This window comes from Protopterus annectens, chromosome 10.part0, assembly GCF_019279795.1.
Source record: "Protopterus annectens isolate FY-2018-M chromosome 10.part0, PAN1.0, whole genome shotgun sequence".
Lineage (NCBI taxonomy): Eukaryota > Metazoa > Chordata > Ceratodontiformes > Protopteridae > Protopterus > Protopterus annectens.
The window spans coordinates 448671313-448690551 of NC_056744.1; the positions used below are offsets into that span (position 1 = coordinate 448671313).

The following is a 19239-nucleotide window of genomic DNA, read 5'->3' on the forward strand; positions in this document are numbered from 1 at the left end:
CTCGTACTCTTGGCCTTAGAAACTCGGTAGTTTTAGACAGAACTGAAGACGCGAAAGAAGTCGTCGGCTTGTGTCAAATATTGGTAATGCGGAGAACTTCCTCAGAAGCCAGTGCCTGCACAGCGGCTCCGGACCCATCCAAGATAGAGACATCTGCAGGTTCTATAGTCAAAGAGTCTCGCGGCATACCGGACTCCAAACAGGTCTCAGTAGTGGCCTGCGAATCCATAAAAGCAGGCATCAGGGGCTGCAAAAGCGCCTCACTGAGTACCGGCGAACTGTCGACTAGCTTAATGGACGGGTCGTCAGCAGTCTTTATCCTTACATTTTTTCGGAAGATCGGTAGTCGGATGGCTTACCGAAGCCGTTTCGGAATACGGAGAGCGAAAGTATTTAGCAACAATAAGGGCATGACAAATAGTTTGGGCATTGAACAAGCTACAAAACCGACATCGAGGTACAGCATGGTCTGGGCATAAACAAGTGACGCAGTAAGAATGGAAATCTCAGTGTGGTATTTGCTTTCCACAGGCGAGACAATTCTTAACTTTTTCTGACATCGGGTAGAGCAAGAAAAAAGGATCCCACAACAGGGTACTTAGCTTTAGAAGACTTCAGGATGATTCAATTCGGAAACGAAAACTCAGGTAGCGGCCGACCGTCACTTGTGCAAACTGCTTCTGCTTCGGGCTGCTCGGCAAGAAAGACTGATGTAATGGCGTCGGCTGCCTGTTTTTACACCCCTGACTACCTGATGTCAGTACTGAAGTGACAGCAACTGATGCAGAAATACCAAGTCTCTGGTATTCGGGCTGACTGAGGGCTACCTGCAGGCAGATAAGCCAAGTGTGATGACTGCAACAGTGAAACACGAAGAACATCCTTAGTATTCACTCGATACTAACTGGCGGCAAAGAAATTCTGAACATGGTACATCCGGAGATCACCTTTACACCCTACGCTATGCAAGGAGCATACATGTGACGTATGGAGCACCTTAAAGCAACCTAAAGGCTTTGTTATACTGGCTGGATGTTGGACAGCCCATGGCAGGGAATCCCTATTGTAATGAATACTGCAACAGTGAAATGGAAGGGCATTAATGGGTTCATTTGCCATTTCACTATGAAGAATTAATTTATGTAAACTGTTTATTTCACAATTTATTCCATATCTTTGGAACTGTCTTCCACCTTATATTAGGAAGTCATCTACCTTAACAGCCTTTAAAAAGGAATTAAATTCCTGGGTTGTGTAGGACTATACAATTCAAGGACACTGTAGTCAGTGTTCCACAATGGCTTTTATGCCGGAAAGGAGGACTCTATACACACCTGTGAACCTTCCAAGGCTGTTAGTTTTTGGTTTCATTTTTACCTCTGCCTAGGCTCCTCAACGAAAGGTCCAGTAAGGCTTCATTTTTTTTTTGTATTACTAAAAGCATTCCAGTGCAACATAAAAAAATACATTCTTACACAATTAACAATAATCATTCACTAAACAAATAGTACAAAACAATGTCATTAAATTCAAGAAATCAAAATATTTCTTAGTAACAACTCCAGTTAGTATTTCACAATCAATATACAGTTCATAGCCTACTGCAGATGTGTTGTCAAACTGAAAAATAAAAACATAAAATAAACTGTGCAGTAATAAAGTACCCTCCATATTTGTTCTGTATAATGCCCATCATATTTCCAGCTGAGTATGACAATAAACAAAGCAATAGTTCATCCCAGGAGAAGCAAGTATGACGCTACTGATATAAGTCCTCCACTGGGTAGATAAGCTCCATGTTGTTTTTTGAGTACTTGCACGGCAGACCTGTTTGTTTACAAAGGCTGGAGGATTACTGGGTTATACTCAGATTCTTGAGAGAGCTCTATCAGCTGGCAATGAATTATTCCCCGATAACTGGAGCAGTGACTGAAGGGCTACTATTTGTCTTGAGTTGTAACAAGATCCATATTCAGGAGACAGTGATAAGTTTAGTGTGGCTAAAATTAACTTTTGCACTGCTTTAAAAATTGGTCCTACTGCAGGACAGTCAGAAATTTATGCCGCTCTGTTACCTGCGATTTACCAAAGACCACACACTGCAGAAAGTCTAAAATCCATGTTCACTTTTTTGGGGCAGAGCGCAGCATCTCCCATGCACAAATTTCCAGTGATGTTCCAATAACAGAGCAGGCTTGCTTAGTAACCTAAATGTGCAACCTCCCATAAAGGTAATGGTTTGCTTTCAGTAGTGATGTGTTTGGTTAGGGAAATTTTGATCATTTACAACACAGCTACTAGTGTAGTGTCTTTCAAAATTTTTATGCTCTTGGAGAAATCTTGGTAGACTTAATCAGTTCCTCAACTAGGTAGAGAGGGTGTCCAAGATTCACCCTTAAGATGTCTACAGGCAAAGAGAAAAATACAGCATGGCAAAGCTGAAAATGTTCCCAAGTTTCATTAAAGATGAATTGGAATTTCACTTTCAGATGTTGAAAGGAAGCTACAACCTTCTTGCTTTTCCCCATCTGTGAGATATCAGCCAGTATCTGAACCCCAGCCTTATAGCATGCCTTCCAAAATTCACCAGAACATTGATTTTACACTCAGGTTACTCATAAAAGGAGTTCTACCCCATGTAGATAACGCAGACTTGACTGCTTCTGAAAGTTCTTCCAAACTGAGCATGTGACCCACAATGTAGTGCCAAGTTTTCAAGGGCAACAGAACTGTGTTCTTATACTAGTCAACAACTAGACTAGAAGTTCCTCTGAAGATGACAGCTTATAATCTGGAAAACAGCAGTACTGAAATCTTTATTAATATATATTTACATGCATATGTTCGATCCTCAGTTTGAGAGTCTTCTGTGTGGTGACATGCGTGAATGGGCGTTCCTCCGTTGAAGGTTGTGCGTTAGGCCCGGCAAGCCAGCACGTAAAACTCTACTGCCAATCATTAGCGGACCGGAGTTCCGTTGTGGCGACCCCTAACCGGGCAAAGCCGAAAGACATTTATACATTCTTTAAATGCTAGATCTATATCAACTTGTAAAGCCCATCTTTATAAAATACAATGGACTCAACTCATGACTGCACTGGTTTCTTAACCCTGTTAAATACCCTGGGTCCAAACAAAAGTATATATTTTTTTGTTTTTTAGTTTAAAACCTTGTTAGTATCTTTCCTAACTACTGAATTTCTCATAACTTTGCTGAGAGGTATTTTGCTCTTCCTTAAAAGTAATATTTTTTTCCAAATTTTAAACCTTCTGCATAAAGGCAATAAGATATGTTGTGTAGAAACTGTAGATCAGTACTATACAGGCCAAATGGATATAGGGAAGAACTGACCCTTAGAGGACCCCCTGCCCATAACTCATCCCACATCCACTATTTTCTTCCAACTCAACTGTCTATTCCCTGTCAGACAGCCATTTCCCAGTCCAGGCCACAATATGTACACAAAGCCCCCTGATTTTATAACGTGTTGAGCAACAACTTACAATTCACTCCATCAAATGCACTTTAAAAGACAGCATACATCGAAGTGAACTCTCAAATGCCCTTATAATGTGATGACAAATGAACAGGGCAGCCGTTAGCAGAACCCCCCTTTAAAGTATGCGAGCAATTCTCTGGACAGTCATTTCTCCAGTAAAGTTTCCAAAACTACTCTTTCCGTTACTTTACATGTACTTAGTAACAGGCTAACATGTCTACAGTTTAATTCACTTAGGGCTCCCTTGGTCTTCTAAACTGGCTCAATGACTGCTACATTCCATTTTTCTGAATAACACATGCACAATAACTCTCTTCAAAGATCGTAATTAATGCAGACGCATTCAGGTATTATTGTTATGACATTTAAACAACTGATGTGGCCTTTTATTCTTTCGACTGCTCATCCCACTTAATGTGTATCCCAGGTAATTTGATCTATGGTCTCCCAATGCTTCCCAGACGGTGATGATCCGCTCTCTCACTGCTAACTACAGAAAACAAAAGCTGCAGTTCCTGCTGTGGGATACCCAATTGATCTGCCGGTGCATTAAATGTCATTTTCACATTTTCAACATGTTATCTGTATGCATTGCACATGACTTTTCTTTAAAGCATGTGCTCTCTGTTGCCAGACCTTCCTTGTTTGAACACTATCAAATTTCTCTTCCATTGCTTAAACAAGAGCACCTGCAACAGTAACACTGACAGGTGTAATGCCTACACACTTATCTTCCATTACTGAAAAACTACGGAATGACCTATTATCTATAAGCATTGGCAGCCACACTACTAAGGTTCCAAAGCCATCCTGGGGTTTGAAATTAGTTACTTAAAGATTTGACATGCACTGCATAAAAATAAATGGATCAGAATGTGCAACACGCTGCTTCCACACACACAAAAGAAACATACAGTGTTTTTTTTAACTGATGTAAGAAGGGTTGTGTAACTGCCTTTCAAACTACAACTAATACTGGGGGCTGCACAAGTACACCCAAAGGCATAAAAGTCATCCGAAAATGGTCAGGTTAGTGATACATCCCTGAACTCCAATAATAAGAGCTGTACAATAACAAACTAATGCAGATGCAGTACAATCTACTATCTGTTCATTCAACTCAATCAGCGGATCTACAGCGTGACAACAGGACCGCTTAGCTCAACACAGCAACCCATCAGAGACATCACTGGATCAGTTAAGGAGTTAGTCTGTCAGATGTTGTTTCAGAATGACTGACGACAGTGTGTGTGTGTGTGTGTGTGTATACTACACATGCACACAATGATTTCTGAAGGTAATGAGAAACCTATTCTATAATCTAGAAAAGTACTGTGCAAGGCATCTCCATTTTATTTACAGTCACAAACGTACACCCACATACAAAAAAATATTCCTGAAAGAAGTTAATCACATACTTATGATTGTAATTAGAAGCTTCTTCTATAATCTTTACAAGCACTGTTCAATGCACTGGATATAAAAAGTGTACACACCCCTGTTAAAATACCAGGTTTTTGTAATATAAAAAAATAAGACCACAAGAAATCATTTCAACATCGGCCAGTTTGGACTCTGCCTGTCGGTTTGGTGTTGTTTTACATTTTTTGTGAGAGGAGTCCTTAAGGGAAGTTAAGAGGCTTTTGTTTTATTTCTTTTGGGAGACTTGATGTATTGTTTTGCAAATTTTAGCCGGGCCTGAAAATTTTTCTGTGTAAGAAAAAGCTTCCATCTTGCAACCCTACCCCATAGTCCAGACATATGGAGAACACGGGAGATTGTTGTCACATGTAGTACACAGCCAGTACTTGCCAGAAATTCCTGCAACTCCTTCAGTGTTGCTGTAGGTCTCTTGGCAACCTCCCTGACCAGTTTTCGTCTTGTCTGTTCAATTTTGGAGGAATGTCCAGATCTTTGCAACGTCACTGTTGTCCCATATTTTCTCCACTTTTTGATGACGGTCTTCACTGTGTTCCATGGTACATCCAATGCTGTGGAAATTTTTTGTACCCTTCTCTTGACTGATACCGTTCAACAATGAGATCCCTTTGATGTTTGTGCAAGCTCTCTGCGAACCATGTCTTTTGCTGTAGCAGACAACTGAGTAAATGTCAGAAAAATCCTACTACGACAGCTGAACTTTATTTGGGGCTAATCAGAGTCTCTTTAACTGATGGCAGGTGTGTACCCAAGAATGAATGAATGCTGTAATTAAATCAAAAGATGCTTCAACAAAGTATTAAAGGTGTGCATACTTATGCAACCAGCTTATTGTACATTTTTTATTTTTTATATTTTTCCCCTAACAGATTTGTTTTTTTAATTGAATTGTAAAGGTTACAGGTCACATTACAGGTAGGAAAAGTTTTTAAATGATTTATTGTGGTCTCATTTTTTTATATCACAAAAACCTGGCATTTTAACAGGGGTGTGTACACTTTTTATAGTAGCCACTGTACATTTGACAAACTTGTGTGTTTATTTTTCCCTCTCGTACATACATATTTTTAGCACAATCCTTTGCATGCTAAAAATCAGCCCACTCACAGGCCAACTAGAGGGGCAGTCACCTAGGTCATTTCCCCACACCACAGGAACCCTCATTCCAATGGATATAATGGTACATCTTCACCCTCAAAAACTGTGGCTGCTCACATTTAGAGAATGGATAACTGCAGGGAATTACTGAATAGACACACCACTTTCTGATGAGAGAAGGCCTTTTCTTCTTAATTAATGTAACCCTTACATTGTGGATCTGGAGTATGTACTGTCAAAACGGGTCTATATTAGAACATTGAAGTTTCAAAACTTCAAATGTTCTAATATCGACCCCTATTCAGCGAAAGCTGAAAATATCGAAGCAACAGAAAACCAAATTTTTTCCTAGGGAAAGAATTTGCTTGTCCGTTTCTGTTGCTTCGGTATTTTCAGTGCTGTGGTGGAAAGTTATGGGTCGGGTTCAGGTAAGTGTGTGATTGAGTGCGGGTTAGGTTAGTTAGGGTGCGGGTTAGGTATGTGTGCGATTGTGTGGACATGAGGGTTAGGGCGGGTTAGGTGAGTTAGGGCGTGGGTGAGTGTGCGATAGTGACAGACCTTAGGGTTAGGGTTTGGGTTAAGGTAAGTGGACAGTTAGTGGTGTGTGTACAGTTTAGTATAGGGTTAGGTGTATGTGTGTGGATTGTTGTTTGTTTGCTGTGCATGTGTTGTATGCATGTGTTTTGGAACAGCTAATTTTTTTCCCTAGGAAAAAATTTGCTGTTCTGTATGTTCGATGTTTTCAGCTTTCGCTGAATAGGGGTAGATATTAGAACATTTGAAGTTTTGAAACTTCAATGCTCTAATATAGACCCGTCAAAACACGGAGACAATTTTATCCTGTGACAGATGCACAGTTTTGAACATAGACACGTCCTTGCTACAATGCTGGGCACTGTCTGGTGCACATCAAGTGTCCACACCTTTCATGCTTCCCTAGGAAATCCAAAACTTTGCTAGAGATCACTTCAGTAGCTGTCGGCTCTACCTTCCTCTCCTCTCTCCAAGGTGGGCAAGCAGTTAGTAGCTGCTCATTTTCATCTACCCTTACCAGATCCTCCAGTACATGACCTATTATCCAAACCTAAGTTGTCAGGGCTTTATTCCCTCAAACCAGGAAGCCAGCTTTTCTATTCATTGTGTGTGTGTGTGTGTGTGTGTGTGTGTGTGTGTATATATATATATATATATATATATATATATATATATATATATATACATATATATATATATATATATATACATATATACATATACACACACACACATTAGCCCAAATTAATGGTGTAAAAGTGCTTACCAAAAGAACACGTAAACCAAAAATAAGCACCCTGGTAGTCAGTATAAAGTCCGTTTATTGTATAAAATCAGTTGAGCGCTTTCATCAAACACAGTTGACTTCATCAGAACAAAACTAACTTAAAAAAACAGTTTAAATAATATTAAAACAATCATGACTGGTAGAAAAACAACCAGTAAAGACCCAGGAATTAGCATAAGTCATAAATATTAATGCTTAAAATAAATGAATAAAAAAATGTGATCAATGTTATTCACTTTCATGGTGGTATAACAGAAAAGGGCTTAGACTTGTCCTGCTTTTTCTTTTAAAACTGGCAAGATAGTCAGGTAGTCATTCAATCCTGGATGTATATTTGCAGCCAGCCTCAACTGCAACAACCTTTTTTACACAATACATTTTGCCAATCCCCCGTCTAGAATCTATCTGCACAACATCCAGAATGGCAAACTTAAAACCAGAAAAGCGTTCACAATGTAAACTATGCCTAAACAGAGCATTAGTTTCCTTCTTATTTTTTACAACATATACATTTTCATATATTCTAGATTTGAGAAGCCTCTCAGTTTTTCCAACATAAAATGCAATGCATGTGTTGCATTTCGCAAGATATACTAGTTTGCTAGAAAAACAATTACCTTTCTTAAAAAACAAAGTATTTCCATTTTGGTTGGCCAAAGTTATAGATGTACCCTGTAAAATGTATTGGCAGTAAAAACACCTGCCACAGGGTCTGGTTCCATTTAGGTTCCTATTTACCCCACCATTACTAGTTTTCCTCTCCAAAACCAATTTTAAATTAGGTCCTATTTTAATTGAAAAAGTGGGTTTTTCACTCAAAACTTGATACACTTCATCGTTGGTTTTGAAAATACTCCAGTTTTTATTAAGAAGGTTTTTTACACCATTGTATAGGGGACTATATCGAATAACACAAGCTTGTTGAAAATCAATATTTGCCTCACCATCATTACACAAATTTACCTTTAAATTCTCCAATCTGACTACAATTTCTCTAAATATTAAATCAGTGTCATATAATTTGCATCTATTCTTAACTAATATTTTCACATTATGTCTAACTTGGTATAACTGTTTAAACTGTAGATATTTTATCATACTATTGTTGAAGACTGTAAAATTACTGTTCTTAAAATGTTTTTGTAAAACTTTGGAGCATTTCTCCCAGGGCCTCTGCTGAAAATGGACAACTACCCAGTTGGACTTTACCAATAATCAAATGTCAATAATTATATAATTAAAATTGCCCAGGTTGCCTGCTGCTCATTGATCACCTGGCCCAATAATTCCCCCTGCACTGGGACAAGAGCTGATCAAAAGGCAACATCATTTAGGCAGTCATTAGGGATTATTAGAGTTCATCATTTCTTTTTTTTTGGCACAAACCCCACAGCACATAGAGTTTGGCACGCAATGGGCATCAGTGACGGCTGTCACTGACTTCTGCGAAAGGCTTACCCCCTGAAGATTGTCCCTAGAAGTCAGTGCTTTGCTGTAGTCACCAGTCTCTAATGGTAATTCTACTCTGCGGCTGTGCACCCATCTTCCCCTCAAGAAAGACGATTCTACAATGGTGCCAACTATGTGCTTTTTGTAGCTAGTCTTTTAGAATGTCAAGCACACTGCTTTGTATAGGTTTGTAATTTACTTGTTTATTTGTCATTGGAGCTTTTCTCCCGGGGCCTCCACTGAAAACGGGCTCTTCTTGGCCCAGTGGACTTCCCCAGTCATCAGACTGAAATAAATAAACGAATGTTTGCATTTCTCATTAATATAATTATTTTACCCAGTCTGCACTTACTAGCATATTTGGCTATTCACTTTTATATCTAAGAAGAATAGTCCAAAAGAAGTGACTCCACTACAGAGCCCTGTTGGGCAATGGTAACACCCCAGACAAATCTGCTCCGTCCATTCAATTTGCCAGGTACTCCATTGTGTGAGCAGCAGAATACCTCAGTGAGATCAAGATAAGCAGCATACTCTGCCAGTCCTTCATCGACAGCTGCTGCCACCACTTCAAAGAATGTTAAAAGATCTCCCCTTGACAAAGCTAAACTGAAATATGTGTAACAGAAGTAGGTCCCCAAGTCATTCTGGAACACCTCCATTATACTCTTTAACTGAAGGTACACAGAACACTTACCTGGCTAATGGATTTAAAACTGTACAGGCCTGAGCAAGCCAATTTCTGCCCATCTCCCTTGTGAACTGGCACCACTACAACCTACTGCCACAAGCCTGAGATGTGTTCACATACTAACATTTTGTTAAATATGAATAACAGATTTTAGTTTATTTTTTCAGTTCTATATAGGAAACCGCAAGATATGTAGTCTGGTCACAATGAACTCTAAAGTTTTTGTCAGTTTTACTTGAGACACCAGTTATACAAGTAGTTGTATACAGAATGTCTCGTTCCTGCTCTGCATATATTGTTCACACAATTCCCATTTTTTTCCTAAGTAGTTTGCTCCTTCCCTTTTCTAAAGATCCCAATTCCAGTTATTTTATCTCTGTTACTATATTCACTGCTTCTAGTAAAGTTGGTCTAGACTTTGATTTCCATTTTTGAGTAATTGCTTTTTGGCAGCCACCAATAATTAAGACTCAGCAAGGCTTTACTACGTCTAGGCAATTCTTATTCTGTAGCATAACTCAAAAATAAAATCATCTACCCAGTCAGTCCAATCTGCTCACCCAGCATCTTCGACAGAGTGGTCTGTATGGAATCCCAAAAGTCTGCCAGCTCATCCACACTTCCAAAAAAATATGTTCCCAGCTACCTCTTTCTTGCCCATCACACCTCCAACATTTGCTATCCACCTGAGGAAAAATTCTCTGGAGTCTACTTGGGGTATAAAAATACCTATGTAAACATTTCCAGGCAAATATCCTAAATCTTCTAGACTTTGCTGCATATTTGGGAGATATACATATATCCCCCATTGTCTCTTTGTGAATTGCTCATCAAGTCTGTCTCTTCCCAATCCTTTCTAAGCTCCTCTGATTGATTCTTATAATTATTATACAATATTTTATACGCCTTACTAATTATTCCTTTTTTAATGGCAGCTTCTGTTCTAGATTCTATTAAAAATTCTACCAGTGCTGTCTTTCATTTAGGAGCCCCCTATTTCTCTTTGCCTATACTCTGATATCAATCCTTGATAGGGAAGGCGATCTTTAAGCTGCAGTCCAAATAAATTCTTGGCCTCTTTCCATTCTATTACCTTTCCCTTTCTAGTCATTTGCTCCCAATACCCTGGTTCTGTCCTTTTCAATTTTCTTGAAGTAGTAAAGAAAAAAATAAGTTATGTACTCACCATAACGTTCCATGTTTGTTGTCCAGTATCTTGCCTTCAGTCTTGCTGGTTGGGTTTGGAGCCGAAACTTGGCTCCAACTCGGCCTTATACTAAAGCTTGAGAACTTCTACTGGCTCGAGGCTGAGTCCTATCCCATGGTGCTCGAGGCTGAGTCCTATCCCATGGTGCTTAGCGGCTGTTCCCCAGATCTCGTTTGAGGGAGAAAGGGTCCTATGATATATTCAATATCCAAAAGGATAATATCTGAAACATACTGTCATAAAATTAACAAGAAAGGGCAAGATGGGAATCAGACCTTATCTGCCAATTACTGAGAAATTTCCTCTAGATCCTCCAGGAGGGGGGTGGCTGGGAGGGAAGTAAGACTGAAGGCAAGATACTGGACAACAAACATGGAACATTATGGTGAGTACATAACTTCTTTATGTTATGTGGTCCCATCTCGCCTTCATTCTTGCTGAATGGGACAGAGTCCCCAGCACCTTTTTCTTGGATGGCTCAAGGGAATAAACTCTCCAGGACAGTGGGACCAAAGGATGCCCTGTTCCGAGAGGCCACATCTACTTTGTAATGAGTAATAAAGGTATGAGAGTTAACCCATGTAGCAGCAGCACAAATTGAATCAAATGGAAGTCTGGATTGAAAGGCAATGGTGGTAGATACCGCTCTAGTCGAATGCCCTTTGATTTTCCCTGGTGGTTCTTTATTGTGGGAATCATAGACATATGTGATGGTCTCAGTAAGCCATTTGGACAAGGTAACTTTTGAGATTGCCAAACCTTTTTTATTTTCTGAATAGGAGACAAACAATTGGTCTGACTTTCTGAATTCTCTGGTCCTATGCAAGTAAAACCACAACTGTCTTTGCACATCCAGTTGGTGGAGTTTATACTCTGCCTTGTTGCCATAGTTAGGAAAAAACACTGGCAATTCTATATGTTGGTTTAAATTCGCTTGAGAACAAACTTTAGGTAAGAAGGAAGGCTTTGTTCTGAGAGAAACTCTATCGTTGTTGAAAATCAAATAAGGTGGACGGATAGACAAGGCTTGCAACTCTGATACTCTCCTGGCTGAAGTAATTACTGTCAGGAAGATTTTTTTCCAAGATAAAAATTTAAATTAACAAGATGATGCTGGTTCGAAAGGAGGCAGGATCAAAGATGATAATACTAGATTGAGGTCCCAAGAAGGAGGAGGTTCTCTAAAGGGTGGTCTTAACAGAAAAGTACCCTTGAGTAAAGCTTTGCATAGTCTATGGGATTTTAGACTAGATCCCAATTCTCCCACATGATAATTAGAAATAGCAGCTAACTGAACTCAAATAGTGGCTGCTGCTGCTCCTTGATTAAAAGTTTCTGTTAAAAATTCCAGAACTGCAGGTATAGATGCTGTAAAGGGATCTATATGTTTTTTGTTAGCCCAACAAGAGAACCTCTTCCATTTGTTGCACAGAGTTTCCTAGTCATCTGCTTGTGCGAGGAGACTAGAATGTGACGAACAGCAGGAGACAATTCTAGAAGCCTGGCTAAGAATGGAAGTGGAGCAGCCAAGCTGTCAGCTTGAGGGTGTTGGAGGGCAGGATGGAGCGTTCCTGACTGATGTGTCAGAAGATCCAGCACTTTGTCCAGGATCCATGGATCCTCCTGAAGGTAGGGCCAAAGAAAGGGGAACCAAATCTGATGAGGCCAGTATGGCGCAATGAGAATTAACCTGCAACTCAACAAGTTTGCTTTCTGGATAACCTATGGAATCAAGGGAAAGGCATAAAGAAGTCCCAGGGGCCAATTGTGAACGAGTACATCCCTCAGTGACTCTCCCGGGGGGGAGATTAGGACAAAGTAGTTGCTGCATTTGGTATTGACAGGAGTTGCAAAAAGGTCGCAGCAAGGCAGGCCCCATTTGCGACAAATTTGATTCGCAACTTCCTGATTGAGGGACCACTCGTGAGGCATGAGAATCGCTCTGCTTAGCCTGACTGCTATAACGTTTGATTTCCCTGGGATATGCGTTGCTGTCAGAAAGTGTTGAGAAGATATCACCCATTGCCAAATTCTCTGGGCCTCTCGATATAGGGGGTAGGATCTGGTTTCCCCCCCTGTTTGTTGATGTATCATACCACTGACATATCTGTCTGAATTGCAATAGTCCCCGTGGGAAGAGTTCTGAAATGCTTGCAATGCCAAAAGCACCGCCCTCATCTCTAGGACACTGATATGCAAATGGTACTCGTGATCTTTCCAAACCCCTTGGACCGTCTGTCCCAGATAATGCCCCCCCACCCTATCTAGGATCTGTCCGTGGTTACTGTAGCGACAGGTTGGGGAAGTACAAATGGTCTGCTCATTATTACCTGAGTGGACTGAACCCACCAAAGTAGGTCCTTCTTGCAGGAGTGTGTTATGAGGATCTCGTGAGACATGGGTAACCCCTGCATGGTCCATTGGGCGAAGAGTAGCCACTGCAATATTCGCATGTGAAGTCGCGCCATGTGAAGTAGTGTTATCGTTGCTGCCATAGAGCTTAGAACTTTGAGGACAAATCTTGCCTGTACTCTTTTCTTGTTGAGTAAGATAAGCACTTGACTGCGTAACATCTGGATCCTTTCTTGAGGTAGCTTTGCCAACATGTAGTTTGTATTTAAATCTGCACCAATGAATGTAATGTGCTGTGATGGCAACAAGGCAGATTTTTCTGCATTTATAGTAATGCTTAGTTTTGAGAAGAGATGGATGGTGTAGTCTCTTGCTTTAATTAGTAGCTGCTTGGTGGTGGCAATTAGGAGCCAGTTGTCTAAGTATGGAAACACCTGGAATCCCTGACGTCTCAGATGAGCCATGACTACTGCCATGCATTTGGTAAACACCCTGGGGGCTGTGGTGAGTCCAAAGGGCAGAGCTCTGAACTGGTAATGACTGGCTCCCTGCCGGAAGCATAGAAATCTTCTTGCGCACCTGTCCATCTTTATGTGGTAGTACGTGTCCTGAAGCTCTAATGAGCACATCCAATTGTCTTTTCCCAAAAACGGGAGTATAGAATGCAGTGTTACCATCTGGAACTTTGACTTTTTCACTGACTTGTTTAGTCTGCTGAGATCCAGTAAGGGTCTCCAGTCCCCGGTCTTATTTTTGGAACTAAAAAGAACCTTGAGTAAATTCCGGATCCTAGTTGGTCTGCGGGGACTTCTTGGATGACTCTTTTTTTCTAGCAAAGTTTGGATTTCTAGTGTTGCTTGATCCCTTTCACCGGGTGGAAAGCCTGGGATAAACTTTGGTGAATGAGGTGGACAGTGAAAGGGAATGTTGTATCCCCTGGATATAATGGACTGTACCCATTTGTCTTGAGTCAAATTTAGCCAGGCTTCTGGGTACAGCAGTAGTCTTCCCCCCAGTTGCCTCCAGAGGTGGACAGGCAGGCCTCCTTTCAGGAGCGCTGGAAGGGCCTACCCACAGAACATATCTCTGTCACCCTGGTTATGCAGACCCCCTCTGCTGCGTGGATGGCGTCTTCCTTTATTTCCCCCTCTGCCCCTGGGGGAAGGATCACCGCAAGTGTCAGATAAGGTTCCTTTGGACTTACGGAACCACATTTTTCTGCTCTTTTGAACTTTAGGATAAGGTCTGGTAGGGGCGGAAAAACGGACTCCAACGGCAGACAGAGTCTTACCATCTTGTTGGCTCCTGGTGAGAGTTTCTTTTACTTTTGGCCCGAACAATGATGAGCCATCAAAGGGAGTGTCAATAAAGGAAGACCGGAAGGGTTCGGCAAACTCACAAAGGTGCATCCAGGAATGTCTATGAAGATCTATTCCTGTGCCTGCTACCCTGCTCGCTCCATCTGCTGCATACGATATGAGGTGCATGGAGGAGTTAGAGATGGAGGCTAAGGTTGCAAGCTGGGAATTAACCTTATCAGATGAGTCCTGGGCTGTAGCACCTTGCAGGCTATCTCCTAGCTCTTTTAGGAGATCCCTCTGAAGTTGCTGAAATGCGACAAATAATTCAGGGACCGCAAGGTAAAGACCACTGAGGAGAACATACGCTTCCCGTATCTGTCCATTGTACGAGAATCCTTGTTTGGTGGATTGACAGATACAAAAGTTTCAGCTAACTCCTTCTTTGTGGCCGCTGCCACCACCATTGCATCAACAGGAACCCCTTTTATTAAATACAGCCTATCTTCCGGGGCCGTTATGAATTTATTAGGCCTCCTCGGAACGGGGTCTACTGAGTCCGGAGAGTCCCACATCTTTCGACTCGCCAAACCCAGGAGCACGTCAAAAGGTGGAGACACCCAAGAGGTGGAGGAGTGAGACCCAAATGCATCCAGGTATACTAACTCATCTTCAGAAGGGGAAAGGGACTTCCACTCACCCCTCTGCTTAAGGATCTCCAGGATGTCTGAAAAGAAGACATCCTCAGAGGGTGACCATGGGGACCCTTCTGAATCCTCTAAGTCAGTATCAGAAGTGACAGACTCAGGGGAGTCTATTTGCTTCCTCTTACACTGTCTCTTCTGAGGAACCTCCTCAGGGGGATGCTCCGGGGAAGTATCAGAAGAGGAGGATCCACCCATTGTGGCTTCCTGGGGCACTGGCTCTCTACTCTGTGGGTGATGGAGGGGAATAGTGGGAAGAGAGGCTGGAGCCAAAGGTGGAGCAGACTCAGTGGAGAGCACACTCCACATCACCTCGAAGACATCGCAGTCGTAGACCGAAAGAGACTCAGGACCAAGAGGCTGGGAGATCTCCGCGGCACTGAGGATGGTGGCTCCGAGGCAGATGTAGGAGCCAAACTCACCTGAGCCGAGGCAGTGAGTGGGAGAGCTGGTTCCAACAAGGGTCCGACTCGACCCCCCCCCACCCCGGAGCCGACCAGGGAGTGTCAGCCCCCAGGCCCCTTGATGGACGAAAGCATCGAGGAAACCAGAGCAGACGTCGGAACAAAGATATCAGTAGTGATTACTGGCTCGGGCAGTTCCAGCACAACGACTTCCATACTCTCTGGCTCCAAATTCATTCGAGTTGGCGGAGGAATCGGCATAGTTGGGGGTACAGTTGTCGGCTCCATGATCCGATGGGCTAAGCTCGAGAGAATTTCTGCTAGGGCCCGGGTATGAAGCAACCTCTTTACTACCCGCTCCATGTCATCATAAGATAGCCTGGAGGATCTAGAGGAATGACTCCAAGACTTGTGGCTACCTGCCACCGACTGCAGTAAAGGAGATAGCGGCACAGAGTGAACAGGCTCCAAGGACGGTGACCGACTCCTTTTCTGGCTCCACAACGGTTCTGATGAAACAGATGGAACAGAGGGAGAACCATGTTTTTTGGGCCCGACAACTTTCGGAGCCAAGTAAGTATCAACTTTGGTGCTGCTTGTCAGCTCAGACACCGGAGACGATGAAGCAGCGTTTTTAGTCGTATCTGATTTTTTTGTCTGATTTCCTTTGTCCACTTAATATGAGCTTATTCCTCCTCTCCTGCAAGACCCTGGCTCTAAAACTATGGCAGACAGAGCAGGAATCTTGGAGATGGAGTGGTCCCAGACAGTACACACAACTAGTGCGTCCATCAGTAATGGACATTTTTTTGAGTGCAGGAATCACACTTTTTAAATCCTGACTTGTGTTCCTTAGCTGGTTCCTTAGACATGACTAGCGATAAGGAAAAAAGCATTCTATATACGTAACAAAAAAAACTTATATCTTTAATGGAAAGAGAAAGATAGCAAAAAACAGGAAGGTATCTAAAAATTTATTTATTTTTTTATATGACAGAAGAGGAGGAAAGAGAGGAGAAGTCTCCAAGTTAAACAACTATCTCCTCCACCAGAGGAGATGCCTCTAACTTAAACGGTGACTCCTAAGAGGGGAAGAGAAGGGACAAGAATGCTCTAATTTAAACGGATTCTAAAGGAGACAACAGAGCCCAAAGAAAAAACAGCACAAAGGTAAAATTACAAGGTTCAAGAGCGAAAAAATAGCAAAAGGCTATTATGATAAAACTAGTAAGTAATAATAGATAATAATTAGAAGATAACTGGTATAAAGATATAAAATATAAAATTTTACAAGCCTGAGCCAGTGAAGACAATCCAGAAGCTTCAAGCGACAAACGAGATCTGGGGAACAGCCGCTAAGCAGCATGGGACAGGACTCAACCTCGAGCCAGTAGAAGCTCTCAAGCTTTAGTATAAGGCTGAGTCGGAGGAGAGTTTCGGCTCCGAACCCAACCAGCAAGAATGAAGGCGAGATGGGAGAACATAACATCTAAAGTTATGTACTTTCCATAACGCTAGATCAGTACTGTCTTTATCTGTCCAGCTCGCTCAGCAACGGGGTTGTTGGATCTGTCCTCCGTGCCATTTCTACCTCTTGGATCCAGGGCTCAAGCACCTCCCCTACCTATAATGCCATTCTTTCCCCCTGAAGTACTTCAGATTGAGTCTGTGCCTACACTGAAAACCAACATATATCCCAAAACAGAAAAGATCTGATAACCTAGGATTAACCCTACATAACAAACACCAGCACAAAGGGCTGATATTATGATAAGGCCCTGATCTGGCCCAATCAGTCATTCGAGAAACAAACATGACAATTTGGTAAGGAGGAAAAGGAGGGATGTTGAGCAAATGGATAATACAAAGTGGATCTAGCATTATATTATACATAATTTTTGTAAGCAATGGTGACTTATCCATCCAATTCAATGATTGGGATAGATTCCCCAGCTACTGAAAAATTCAGGGCGGTTCATGGAAGGATGCTCTAAAGGATGGTAGATTCAAAGGATGTACTGATCTTGAATGTACATTAAGTTTATATTGACACAGCCGCAAACTGTGGACCATGTACCTTCAGCACAAATGTCATCTAGGGAAGTTCTAACAAAAAATGCAGTGGAGGTCATTACTGCCCAGGCTGAATGGGCTTTAGGATTATTCAGAAGCGTAATGCCTCTTAGTCTATATAAAAGTAATGCAATTGGATAGCCACCTGCACAGGGTACCTTTGGACACTCCTTGTCCAAACTTAACTCTTGACAAGGAAATGAAAAGCTGATCAGATTTCCTAAATGCTTTGGTCAGATGTATCTAAAATCTCAGTTGATGGTGAACATCCAATAAGTGTAAGATGCATTCACCTTTGTTAGAGACATTTGGAAAGAAAACTGGTAAGATTAATAGTGCGATTCAACCAAGCTTCAGAAGCCACTTTCGGTAGGAAATTAGCATTAGTCTGTAAAGATACTCTAGCCTTGTGGGAGATCAAATCAGGAGCCTTGCATTTCCAAAATTTTCCTAGCAGAAGCAATGGCTACAAGGGAGATAGTTTTCCAAGACAAAATTTTCTAATCAGTAAAAGCTGCTGGTTCAAAAGGTAGCATAATAATAGCTACTTAGGAAAGTTCCCTTTAAAGACGTTTTTGATAACTTCAAAGAAGCAACAGAATTGTGATTTTTAGACATAGTTGCCATGTGAACCTTAATAGTAGAAAAACCTAGCACCTTTGTGGAATAATCCTGCTAAGAAATCCAAAATAGAAGGGAGTGGAGATGAAAAGGGGGTCTAAGCCCTTCGAGGTGGCCCAAACAACGAACCTCTTTTACTTGCTTCAAAACCTTTCTGGTGTTAGGTTTCTGGGAAGACAAGATGTGGGAAACTTGAGCAGAGAGCCATGGAGAAACCATAAGGTCAGTTTTAGAACTTTCAGGTCTAGGTAAGGCCGGCTGGATAGATGGGAGAGCTCATCTGGACGGAGTACCAGCATCCATGGTGGGTGTATCAGATGAGACCAAAGGTAGGGGAACCAAAACTGCTGAGGCTAAAAAGGTGCAAAGAGGAACAATGTTGTCTTGCATCAGATGGCTTTCTGAAGAAATTTGGTTATGAGAAAAAAAAAAAAGGAGGAAAGGTGTACAAGAGACTCAGCTGTGAACCAGAGCATCCCTCTATGACTGACCCTCAGGGGCTATTATGGCAAAGTAGCTGATGCACTGGGCATTCAGATGGTAATTAAAAAGGGTCGCAGCACAGCTGGACCCAGTGGCTGAAGATCATTGAGGCCACTGTTTGAAAGAGGAATCACTTGTGGGTCAGAAGAACAGAAGTAATCAATCAGTCTGTCCACTAGACTTCCTGGGAAATGTGTTACTACCAGAAATTGTTAAGAAGCAATTGCTCACTGCCAAACTCTCATGGCTTCTCAAAATAATGGATACAAGCAGGTTCCTCCTTGCTTGTTTATGTACCAGATCATCTTGTCCATCTGGATGAAATCACAACTTTGGAGAAAGACTTCTGGAATGCCTGTAATGCTAGACGGAACGCTCTCATCTCCAAAATGTTGATGTGAAGATTGGCCTTTGTAGTGGATTGGCCTTTGTAGTGGACTATGTGCCTTGGTCAGTTTCCCTTCAAAATGCCCCCCCCCCATCCTAGAAGGGAGGCGTCCCCATGGTCACAGTGGTCAACGGGGGTGGAAATAAAACTGGTAGACTTGAAGAAACCTGAAGGGAGGACAACTGCCACTAAAAGTGATGTCTGCTGACT

At 41.8% G+C, this 19239-nt stretch overlaps 1 protein-coding gene across 1 annotated transcript in view; it reads right to left on the reverse strand.

Moving 5' to 3' along the window:
- Nucleotides 1–1479: 1479 nt before the first annotated feature.
- DMAP1 (DNA methyltransferase 1 associated protein 1) overlaps nucleotides 1480–19239 on the reverse strand; it is a 634515-nt gene continuing 616755 nt past the window's right edge. The window contains exon 9 of the mRNA XM_044086784.1: nucleotides 1480–1620. Within this exon, the coding sequence (XP_043942719.1) occupies nucleotides 1480–1620 (141 nt within the window). The remainder of the gene's footprint in view (nucleotides 1621–19239) is intronic.